This window comes from Lacerta agilis, chromosome 2 (assembly GCF_009819535.1).
Source record: "Lacerta agilis isolate rLacAgi1 chromosome 2, rLacAgi1.pri, whole genome shotgun sequence".
In the NCBI taxonomy this organism is placed as follows: Eukaryota; Metazoa; Chordata; class Lepidosauria; order Squamata; family Lacertidae; genus Lacerta; species Lacerta agilis.
In genome coordinates this window covers 88,250,683-88,263,359 of record NC_046313.1, presented here as the reverse complement: position 1 = coordinate 88,263,359, position 12,677 = coordinate 88,250,683, and the positions used below count along the sequence as shown (strand labels likewise).

General features: G+C 42.5%; 1 protein-coding gene across 1 annotated transcript in view; it reads right to left on the bottom strand.

The window, feature by feature from the left end:
• Positions 1–12,677, bottom strand: part of SUMF1 (sulfatase modifying factor 1) — a 60,193-nt gene that overhangs the window by 42,862 nt on the left and 4,654 nt on the right. Inside the window, exons 2-3 of the mRNA XM_033141183.1 lie at positions 5,726–5,899; positions 4,261–4,335 (exon numbers count right to left, since the gene is read on the bottom strand). Of these exons, the coding sequence (XP_032997074.1) occupies positions 4,261–4,335; positions 5,726–5,899 (249 nt within the window). The remainder of the gene's footprint in view (positions 1–4,260; positions 4,336–5,725; positions 5,900–12,677) is intronic.

Genomic DNA, 12,677 nt, shown 5'->3' with positions numbered 1-12,677 from the left:
AAGAAATGGAGTGGCCCTCATAGTCAACAAAAGAGTGGCGAAAGCTGTACTGGGATGCAACTTCAAAAATGATAGAATGATCTCGATACGAATCCAAGGCAGTCCTTTTAACATCACAGTAATCCAAGTTTATGCACCAACTACCAGTGCTGAAGAAACCGAAATTGATCAATTCTATGAAGACTTACAACACCTTATAGAAATGACACCAAAGAAGGATGTTCTTCTCATTATAGGGGATTGGAATGCTAAAGTAGGAAGTCAAGAGATAAAAGGAACAACTGGCAAGTTTGGCCTTGGAGATCAAAATGAAGCAGGGCAAAGGCTAATAGAGTTCTGTCAAGAGAACAAGCTGGTCATCACAAACACTCTTTTCCAACAACACAAGAGACGACTCTACACATGGACATCACCAGATGGGCAACATCGAAATCAGATTGATTATATTCTCTGCAGCCAAAGATGGAGAAGCTCTATACACTCAGCAAAAACAAGACCTGGAGCTGACTGTGGCTCAGATCATCAGCTTCTTATAGCAAAATTCCAGCTTAAACTGAAGAAAGTAGGAAAAACCACTGGGCCAGTAAGATTCAATCTAAATCAAATTCCTTATGAATACACAGTTGAAGTGAAGAACAGGTTCAAGGATTTAGATTTGGTGGATAGAGTACCTGAAGAACTGTGGATGGAGGCTCGTAACATTATACAGGAGACAGCAACGAAAACCATCCCAATGAAAAAGAAATGCAAGAAAGCAAAGTGGCTGACCAATGAGGCCTTACAAATAGCGGGGGAGAGAAGACAAGCAAAATGCGAAGGAGATCGTGAAAGATACAGGAAATTGAATGCAGATTTCCAAAGAATAGCAAGGAGAGACAAGAGGGCCTTTCTAAACGAGCAATGCAAAGAAATAGAGGAAAATAACAGAATGGGAAAAACCAGAGATTTATTCAAGAAAATTGGAGATATGAAAGGAACATTTCGTACAAAGATTACCACAATTAAGGACAAAAGTGGAAAGGACCTAACAGAAGCAGAAGACATCAAGAAGAGGTGGCAAGAATACACAGAGGAATTATACCAGAAAGATATGGAGGTCTCATACACCCCAGGAAATGTGGTTGCTGACCTTGAGCCAGACATCCTGGAGAGTGAAGTCAAATGGGCCTTAGAAAGCCTTGCTAACAACAAGGCCAGTGGAAGTGATGATATTCCAGCTGAACTATTTAAAATTTTAAAAGAGGATGCTGTTAAGGTGCTGCACTCAATATGCCAGCAAGTTTGGAAAACTCAGCAGTGGCCAGAGGATTGGAGAAGATCAGTCTACATCCCAATCCCAAAGAAGGGCAGTGCCAAAGAATGCTCCAACTACCGCACAATTGCACTCATTTCACACGCTAGCAAGGTTATGCTTAAAATTCTACAAGGCAGGCTTAAGCAGTATGTGGACCGAGAACTCCCAGAAGTGCAAGCTGGATTTCGAAGGGGCAGAGGAACCAGAGACCAAATTGCAAACATGCGCTGGATTATGGAGAAAGCCAGAGAGTTCCAGAAAAACATCTACTTCTGCTTCATTGATTATGCAAAAGCATTTGACTGTGTCGACCACAGCAAACTATGGCAAGTTCTTAAAGAAATGGGAGTGCCGGATCACCTCATTTGCCTCCTGAGAAATCTCTATGTGGGACAAGAAGCTACAGTTAGAACTGGATATGGAACAACTGATTGGTTCAAAATTGGGAAAGGAGTACGACAAGGCTGTATATTGTCTCCCTGCTTATTTAACTTATATGCAGAATACATCATGCGAAAGGCTGGACTGGATGAATCCCCAACCGGAATTAAGATTGCCGGAAAAAATATCAACAACCTCAGATATGCTGATGATACTACCTTGATGGCAGAAAGTGAGGAAGAATTGAAGAACCTTTTAATGAGGGTGAAAGAAGAGAGCGCAAAATATGGTCTGAAGCTCAACATCAAAAAAACTAAGATCATGGCCACTGGTCCCATCACCTCCTGGCAAATAGAAGGGGAAGAAATGGAGGCAGTGAGAGATTTCACTTTCTTGGGTTCCATGATCACTGCAGATGGTGACAGCAGTCACGAAATCAGAAGACGCCTGCTTCTTGGGAGAAAAGCAATGACAAACCTAGACAGCATCTTAAAAAGCAAAGACATCACCTTGCCGACAAAAGTCCGTATAGTTAAAGCTATGGTTTTCCCAGTAGTAATGTACGGAAGTGAGAGCTGGACCATAAAGAAGGCTGATCGCCGTAGAATTGATGCTTTTGAATTATGGTGCTGGAGGAGACTCTTGAGAGTCCCGTGGACTGCAAGAAGATCAAACCTATCCATTCTCAAAGAAATCAGCCCTGAGTACTCACTAGAAGGACAGATCCTGAAGTTGAGGCTCCAGTACTTTGGCCACCTCATGAGAAGAGAAGAATCCCTAGAAAAGACCCTGATGTTGGGAAAGATGGAGGGCACAAGGAGAAGGGGACGACAGAGGATGAGATGGTTGGACAGTGTTCTTGAAGCTACTAACATGAGTTTGGCCAAACTGCGAGAGGCAGTGAAGGATAGGCGTGCCTGGCGTACTCTGGTCCATGGGGTCACGAAGAGTCGGACACGACTGAACGACTGAACAACAACAACAACAACAAGTGCAGGAATGGGGACCCTTTGACACGCCAGAGGTTGATGAACTACAACTCCCATCAGCCTCAGCAAGCATGACCAATGGCCAGGGGTGATGGGAAATAACTGAGCTTGAACTCCCAACAGATTTCAGCTCCAGAGCCCCATTTGGAAGCAGCGACGCCTCTTCAGGCTTCTGAAAACCAGAGCTTGACACTTAAAACTGAGCATTCCTGGAGCACACACTGTTCCCTGCTTTACCATATGTCTGTCAGACTTGCCCAATTCCCCTCCATCCCATGAACAGGAGCAGAGTCTGGCAATCACTGAATCCTTTGCCGTCCAGCATGTATCAGACTCCTTCATCTTCAAAGGATGAAAAACAAACAAACATAGCCACTGCTGAACAAGATCCTTCTAGCTGAATTTAAAATAGGCCATCTATCTTGCCCTACAAGCAGCAAGCACATCACCTCATAGTTCGTCAACAGCAGAAGCACGGCCCATTTTCCCAAAGAGTTGAGGGAGGTGAGGGAGTTTGTTTTGCCACATGTATCGGGTCAGAGTCACACACTCCATTGGTTTCTTAAACTGTGGCTTAACAGATTTGTTAAGCTTCCTCTCTCCCCTTTTCTTCACAGCTTCCACTTTCTTCAGCAACAAAGAATAAACCCGGCAAGGTCTAATTGCACCTAGAAGCTCTGCACACAATGTGCTCCAGTGTGTGCTATTATTTATCCAATGCATAATATTTTCCTTTGAGAGCACAGTGGGAGCATGGTAAGATGAATCACTTCTGCGAAAGCTAAACTGATTAAGGTACAAAAACACCAAGTCACCTGGTGCTGTCCCTGAACAGCCAGCCAAAATGCAACTGAAAGCCCACAAGAGGCCCCCTACATGTGTTTAAGGGAAAATTAATGTGTTCTTGCCCCCCCTTGGCAAACTGTATTTCTCAGGTGAAAAGCAGAAGCAAAACAGAGGGAAAACATCTGTACAGCACTGCAAGACACTTATCCTGACTCTGAACAGCTTATCAGCTCCATAAGCCTTCAAGTCACCTAGCAATGTTTTGTTGTTGTTATACAGGTATAATCACCACCACCTTGATTTTTATGGTTGTAATCATAGAATTGTAGAGCTGGAAAGGGACCCCAAGGGCCATCTAGTCCAACCCCCTGCAATGTAGGAATCACAGCTACAGAATGACAGGTGGGTGGCCACCCAACCTCTTTAAAAACCTCCAATGAAAGGCAGTCCACAACCGAGGTGGTAGCATTAAACAGCTCATTCACCAGTGCAGCGATTTCTCATTTCACAACAGAACAACCCCCCCCCTAAATCTGTTCTGAGAGTTCCTACAACCTCATTTACTTCTGATATACTATACTTATTCCTTTGTACTTGTATTTGCTCTTCTCCCAAGGAGTTTGAGGAATACAATGGACAAAATTAACATGAAATAATTGTGATAATGTTTCCTGTACTGAAATCTAACACATCTTTGCAGGTCCCCACATACTTTGATTACAACAGACTTATTAGTATTATTACTATAAAATGTTCACAGCCTTGAATTATCAGGCCAAAACACAATAGCTAGGAAGGTATGTGACTCACAGCTTGATGAATTCCAGTCTTCACTTGTTCACTCAACACACCTTCAAATACAAAGGAATCTCCAAATCTTTCTGCCTGAGAAGAAGAAAGGGGGGAGGGGGAGAAGAAGAGGCAACTCTAAGTCAATTGGATTTGCATGCTTGCAGCACCAGTGTTTTTATTCCCAAAATGCCAAAAGAAGAAAGCATCAAATCAGACAATTAAGCGCACAATGGCCTTTACTTAATCCTTCCTAACAGCAATTCAGAGTTTGTTGTTAAAGGAAGTAATACGTCATGCGGCAGACTTACAGGGAGATGACAAGATCGCTCTGCTGAAGGTCATGATCGTTCCTAAAGCTATTTTCCCCCCTCATAGACTATGAAATAAACCCCACCCAATGGACTAAACTGTGGTCTAAACCTCCCTTTAAATCCATCTCAGCCAAAAGAAGGGGGCTTACCTTGAAACATATCTATAGATGGTACTTAACGCCACAGAAGTTGGCACTGATACACCCAGGAACTTCCTAAAGCCATTGTTAAGATATAAACTGACTTGGACCCTGAGATCATCTTCTGAGGCCGTTCTTTGTATGTCTCCTCCACAAGAGGTCTGGAGGGTGGCAGCATGAGAACCACTGCCTTTTCTGCAGTGGCTTCCTGCTTCTCGAACGCTCTCCCCAGGGTGGCTTGGAGATATTATTAAGTAAGGGAGAAGCTGAAAGAAATCAGCCTGATCAGAAGCATCTAATGAACTTGTCATTAAGGTGGGATTTGAAGACCAGCAAATCCATGGAAAATGGTTCACTACCGGTATGTAAAAACATTATATTGCATATATTGTATTATTTTTAAGTAGGGTGCATCTTCTCAGGGCAGGACCAGAAGTCAGCAGCTATCACGTATACTTGTGGCGCCGGAAAGTAAGTCAGTCAAGCAAGCAAGCAAGCAATCCTGGAAATGGCGAGAAAGAGCTGTAAAGTCCTCAAGGCTTATGAGGAGTCTCTCCTCAGAGCCTGAAGAGAACATCAGTAAGCCAAAAGTCCAGAAATAAATATTTGAAAGGCTTTTTAAAAAAAGAAACTATAGGCTCCCAAAATGGCGCACGGGACCTCTCACTGCTGCAGCGCTACCCCGCTCAACAGCTGTTGGGCAGGAAACTGTACTGCAGCAGGATCAGACACGCTGTTCTCTGCCCTTTCTGGTGATCGGGAGGCAAAGGTGCAGTATAAAAGAAAAAGTTTTTTTCTGGTGCCTCTTAAATTGCCCTTGTTCCCTGCTCTGATGAGGCTCCCCACTTCCACACATTTTGCTTATGTGCATGGGGCCCGGGACGTAACCCCCTCATAAGTGAGAAGTTGCCTGTCTTATATTATTTATTTTATTTTATCTTAATTCCACCACATAAGATCGCTTTGTAATTTACTGTTTTCCTACAAGGTTGTCGTTGGGGGGGGGGGAGTCCAAATATTTCTGTTCCCTACCTCTGTGAGGTAGCCAGTGGCATTCACAAACTTCTCAAATTCTGCATTGCTGACTTCATAGCGATCCATGAAGAAATGTTCGATGTGGACTCTCCTGGCGGGTGACTCTCCATCTTGTTGTATAGCTGGCTCATCAGTTCCCATCGTAAACACTCCGGCTGGAATAGAGGCCATCTGCAAAATGAAGGAGGCCGTTTCAGGAAAGTACGTATCAGCAAAGCTCCTCATTTTCCTTCCATGCTGGAGGTGGTAAGAAGTAATTGCTGCACCTGTATGGCTGCCAGCGTGCCGTTGACCAACAACTTTACACTGAGGACATACCTGTATTGGGTAATCGTCAACGTTAGTGCTTCTCACAGTAGACCCCTTGAAATCAATGGATTTAAGTTACTCAAAAGGGGCTGGGGGAGCTTCAGGTTGTTGATAGTGGGGGTATCTGAAGCTTTACTGTATTACACAGGGAAAACAGAGCAGGATGGGGAATCAGTAGATACTGAATGCAAAAGAGGTGAATGAGAATGAGGGTATGCGTAAAGGTGTGCTGCAAAGAAAACTGAGATGAAGTTTGAAGAACAAATGAAGACAAAATAATACAGACTATCCTGACTGCAGGGAGGCTACAGGTTATACCCTCCCTACAGGTTATAGGAAAGAACACAGCAGAAAGTCTATTTCTGAATAACATTTGGATGCCATCTTGAATCAAGATGGTAGACTGGACCTTTCAAAGCAGCACTAATATATTTGGTTTATTGTAAGTCTCAAGCAACAAGGCTGTCCATAAACAAAAAATGCAGAGTCTATACAGTGGTACCTTGGGTTAAAAACACCTTGGGTTACAAACACTTCACGTTACAGACTCCGCTAACCCAGAAGTAGTACCTCGGGTTAAGAACTTTACCTCAGGATGAGAACAGAAATTGCACGCCGGCGGCAGCAGGAGGCCCCATTAGCTAAAGTGGTACCTCAGGTTAAGAACGGTTTCGGGTTAAGAACGGACCTCCGGAACGAATTAAGTACATAACCAGAGGTACCACTGTATTCAAATAAACCTCCGCAGCTCTGCCTTCAGTTCCAAACTGTTGTGCTCTAAGACTGGATCATCTTTTTTATTTTCTATTTCTTTCTTTATCCCTCCTGTGCCTGCCCTGGACACCACAACCACCTAACAGGCAACAATCCAACAGGTAGAACATTTCCCAGCACAGAGATGCAGCTCCATTAGATTTCTTTATAATCAGGCCAAATACAAAATGGGCTCGAAAGTTAGCAGCGCACCCAGAACTGGGAAGTTCCCTGAAGAAAGAGAGACACACATGCTTTCAACAGAATTCTGTTTGTTTCCTAAGATTGGGCTGGATTTGATATTAGCAATACCTCCTGCATCTCTCAAGCGCAGCAGCTGCCTAAATGCCTTGTGATCATCATCAACAGAACCCATCAGCTGAGGAGTTCTGTGTTCTCTCTTCCTTGGTTTATTGCTTGGCGGGGCGCAATTATTTGTGTGTGAGAGTTTCTTTTGATCTAAAGAAAATGCAAAACTATGACGAAGGTACGAACTGCAGCTCTGCCTATCTTCCCATTTCTTGCTGATTCACTACTGCTAAGGTAGCTGTTCCAAGTTGGCTCAGAAATCACAGATTAATAGCTCACCCCTCGGTTATCTCTGGAGCACACACAAGAACAGGAGCATTTCAAAAATTAAAGGCAGAAGAACAAAAACCCTTCTTTTATGCTTCAGCAACTGAATCATCCCACACTGACGTATGCAGGCAGATTCTCGCCCGTCAATGCACAGTAAAAAAAAAAGGGGGGGGGAAGCAGCCTCTCAATATTGTCCTTGAAACTGAATTTCAGCATACCTTTAATTATGTACCTGTGTGGATTATTTTCAGCCTTAGCAGTAAATGAAATATAGCTCCTAATGTGTATGCTCTGATTTCAAAGAATCACAGGACTGTGGAGCTGGAAGGGACCCCGAGGGTCATCTAGTCCAACCCCTTGCAATGCAAAGAATCTCTACTAAAGAATCCATGACAAGGTGCCATCCAACGTCTGCTTAAAAGCCTCCAAGAAAGGCAAGTCGACAACATCCCAAGTGAGTCCAATTTGTATTGCTATTTAAAATCAATGTTGGTTTTAAGTGTCCAGCAGAATTTAAACTTGTTTAGGTTATAGGGGGGCCCTCTCCCCCTTGGTTTGCCAGGTCCCCAAATGACACCCACCTGTCACACATCTGGCATCATAGTGATGTCAGGTGAGGGGGGCAGGTAAGATCAGCTGCTTGCGTAGCACACATATCCATTTTGCTTCTCCCATCACATGAGTGGGTCAACAAGCCTCACACCAGGTTTTGTTTTGCTCCAATGAAATATGATCGCTGGGCGGCCTTAAATCATGGCTTGCTGTTGAATAAATGGTCGCAGCTTGTTAAGGATGGAATAGACCCTAGATTCAGACATTACACTAAGATAAACTGTTTATGGTTTGTTTACTTGCTCGTGCAGAGCAGAAACACTGTTCACAGCTTCTGAACAGTGCGGTGCAATAACACACTTTACGGCTCAGAGCAGTGCATCGTCTCACTGTTGTTTGACTCCAGTATACCTGAAGGACCGTCTCCCGTCATTCAGCCCAGACACTGAGGTCCAGCGCCGAGGGCCTTCTGGCGGTTCCCTCACTGCGAGAAGTGAGGTTACAGGGAACCAGGCAGAGGGCCTTCTCGGTAGTGGCACCCGCCCTGTGGAATGCCCTCCACCAGATGTCAAGGAAATAAACAACTACAGTATCTGATTTTCAGAAGATATCTGAAGGCAGCCCTGTTTAGGGAAGTTTTTAATGTTTGATGTTTTATCACTTTATTATTATTAATATTCTGTTGGGAACCACTCAGAGTGGCTGGGGAAACCCAGCCAGATGGGCGGGGTATAAATAATTTATTATTAGTAGTAGTAGTAGTAGTAGTAGTAGTAGTAGTTGTTATTTATTTATTTATTTATTTATTTATTTATTTATTATAGTTCCCATCAACTCCAACCAGCAAAGCCAATGGTAAGGTATAATGGGAACTATGATCTAACAACATCACAAAAATTGCCCCGTATTAGTTTTAATATGTGAATATATATATATATATATATATATATATATATATATATAATATTAGAGATGCATTCTGGCCATTTCACTGTTCATCCTTCCCCCTGCCCTCCCCCAGCCTTATGTCATAACAACAACAACAACAACAACAACAACAACAACAACAACTGTTGAATGCCTGCTGAAAATTTTTCTATTCCAGCAGGCCTATGCAGGTGAATATGAGTATGGTAATCCTCCACAATGGCTTACTGGTTTGTTTTTATTTATTTTTTTCATTTTAACTTGTTTATAACATTTTGTGAGTTTTTTTTTTTTTTACTGCACTGTATGGTTTTATACTGTTGCAAACTGCTGTGATACATTTTTATGACACCGTGGTATGTAAATATTTTTTTTTATAAATAAATGAATTTCATGAACAATGTGAAGGGGATGGATACTTGGGAATGAATGACTGCAGGATGCCAATTTATTGGCATGTCAGTCAGCTATTTCCAGTGCAGCCACCTATCATTCCGAGGCTGGAAAACCATACAAGAGTCCAATTTTTAGCAGGCACAGAAACACAAGTTTCTTTTCTAAAATCTTCAGGTGCAGGGGCAGTGCCAACTTTATTTATTTATTTATTTTTATTACAAGAATTTATATACCACCTTTCATTTTGAAAGGATTAACAAGAAATTAAACATCAACAACTACCGGTATTTGGGTGACACGTGATACAAACCTACAGGTGTTACTAATGAATTAGCACACTTAAGATATTCTACCTGCATGTAAAACACAACAGCTGGGGCAAGCACAGTTCAGGAATGGGGTTTTTCCCCCTTGGAAGGCAGTACAGTGGTACCTCAGGTTAAGAACTTAATTCGTTCTGGAGGTCCGTTCTTAACCTGAAACTGTTCTTAAGCTGAACCACCACTTTAGCTAATGGGACCTCCCGCTGCCGCTGTGCCGCCAGAGCACAATTTCTGTTCTTATCCTGAAGCAAAGTTCTTAACCTGATGCGTTATTTCTGGAAACAAAATGGGTTAGCGGAGTATGTAACCTGAAGCGTATGTAACCTGAAGCATATGTAACCTGAGGTACCACTGTATACAAATTGATTCAATAAATAAGTCGGAAGACCAAGGATCTAAAATTTGCGGGGAAGTTCCTTGAGCGCAAGATGTCTTCTCGCTTCAGAAATTCAACCTCCAACACATGGAGCGGTCAGAGCTTTGCACGCTTGTCTCCAAATTGATTGTTGGTTTGACATGTGATTTATACTGTAAACTTCCCTGTGATCCTCAGATGAAGGGCAGTACACAAATTTAATAATAAATAAATAAATGTGAGGAGGGTTCCTGAGGAGGGCAATCATGGAAGCCAAATATGAGGGAACAGCAAACATACCACAAAGTTAAGTTGCCAGGATAAGCTCCAGTTCAAAATTTCAGACACATTCCAAGACACAGGATAAAAAACCGGAAGTGTTGTCAGCACAGAAACAAAACATGCAAGCATGTAGTTTCATATATTAGTCCTTTGCAAAAGAACTTGGAGTCTTTAAACTTCTTAATGGTGATTTTTTTTAATTTTAGGTTGTCCTTGGCATTCTAAGGTTTGCTGCCAATGTCTGAAAGAGCTGGAATGAAGGGAAAGATTGCTTTTTATTTTATAGCCTCTGACTTTTATTTTTTTCCTATCAAACAAACGATAGTTGTGCTCAATGTATTAGCAAACATGCAAATATGTAATGTACAAATGGGGGGGGGGAATGTAGGGGAGGATTATGTCCACAAATCATATTTTCCTCAGTAAAAATGAGTTTTAGGAGTTGAGACATCCAATTAATTAATATCCTCCTGGCACAATGCCAGATTGTGCTGAGTTTGCAAAGCTCTTTGCAAATGGAAAATTGCTTTTGCTTGAGCCACAGTTGTTCTAAAGTCACGAGGAAAAGTTAGCGAGATAAATAATGGTAGCTCAAAGACACAACAGTGCTTTGCAGTTCACTTTCCATTCACCTCATTCACCTTTAAAAATAGGGCAATCCAATAGACAGTGACTTGTCTAAGTCACACAGTAAAAGGCCAAAAGGAGATTTGAACCTGTGTCTCCCACAACCAAGACACAACATGGGGAGCCAACGCAATGTATCTCACAAAGTGACCCTGGACCAAATACTATCTTCACAGGGTTTTTTGCAAGGATAAAACTTGAGGAGAAGAGGATAGGGAAAACCACATACGCTTCCTCAAGCTCCTTAGAGGAAAAGCAAGATAGAAATGTAATATATGAATAAATAAAACACTCTGATCACAGCACCACATTGACTTAAAATGTTGTTTCTATCCAGTACTATGTAGCATAAAACACACACTTGAATATTATTAGGAAGTGTACTTTGTTTCGTCTTTAATAATGAATCAGCTACATATTTCCCTAAACCAGGGACTACAACTCCCATCATCCCTATCTATAGGCCATGTCAACTGGGCTTCATGGGAGTTGCAGTCCAACATCCTCCGGAGGGCCACAGGTTCCCCATTCCTGCCCAAACAAATATGTGGTGGCAAAGCCATTTACGGAAGTTTCTGGTGTCACCTACTCAGAATATGAAAACTTCTAGGTCCCAGGAACAGCAGCAAAGATAACTGTACTCACCATACTCTATTGGGAAAAGGAAGACCAGAGAGAGATTCCCGGCCATCAGTTCTGCTCTAGTCATTTCCAGACAATGAATGATAAAACATTGAGAGATAAAGAATGGCCGCTCCGAGTCCTGCAGTCCTGGACCACTAGCACTTATTGCTGTAACTTAGAATTATGGAACAACCAACAACTGAGACTGCAAGTTCAGTATGAGAGGTTGTGTGCCGTTCTGGGAAGCATTTATCAAAATGCTGCTGTGCAACAAAAGAAACAGCCAGGAGCATTCAGCAAAGAGTAATGACATGAAGGGGCATGCTTGTAAAGTGCTTGCCACAAAGCCGCTCAAATTAATCAGGACAGAATTGGCAGAGCTGAGCAAAGCATCAAATATACTGCCCAATTACATAATTCATCCTCTTGCATGGCGTCAACCCCCTGGTTCTAATAATTCCAGCAGCACACAAGATCCATCTACCAGTAGCTTTGCAGATCCAATTCCTTTTCAGCAAAAGGCATTGCCAGGCATATGCAACATTCTGTATCGCATCACCCAAAACAGTCCTCCATTCTGCACCAGAGCCCTGCCAGAACAGGCGCTCGCTCCTTCAGCAGAGCAAAGGCAGCAGCTGGGCTTTTGCTGACAACTTGAGATTGCTGCTTTGCTGATCAAGTGTCTTTTCACTGTGTCAACTCTGTATTTCAATTATGAAAAAAGTTTTCAGAACATTCAGAAACACACCCCACATGCCGTGACCCTTTTTACTCATGTGCTGTCCTAAAATCTCGGATACAGAAGATAACAAAATCTAGAAGTGCCCAGGTTTTATTTTGCTTACAACTGAAACTGACCACTAGAAACACTGACTGCACAATTCCATGCCATCTTTCCTGAAGATAATTTGAAACCACTTAAACCAGACCACAATGTGGTCTATAAGGTCTTTCAAGCTAGCAACTTTGCAGTTGCTTCAAATTTGTTCTACTGATTTTACAGAAGCATGAAATTGGAAATGACCTGATAGGTAGCAGGAAGCAGGCCTTTGCCCTAGACCAGGAGTTCCTAAGCTGTGGTCCACCAGTAGTCCACAAACTTCATTCAGCTGGTCCACAGCTTGTCTGTGGATTTCTGGTTAAGGATGGGAAATGGCACATTCACCATATTAAATGTTCATGGAATCCAAACTGTAATACAATAAAATATAAAGGTATATAA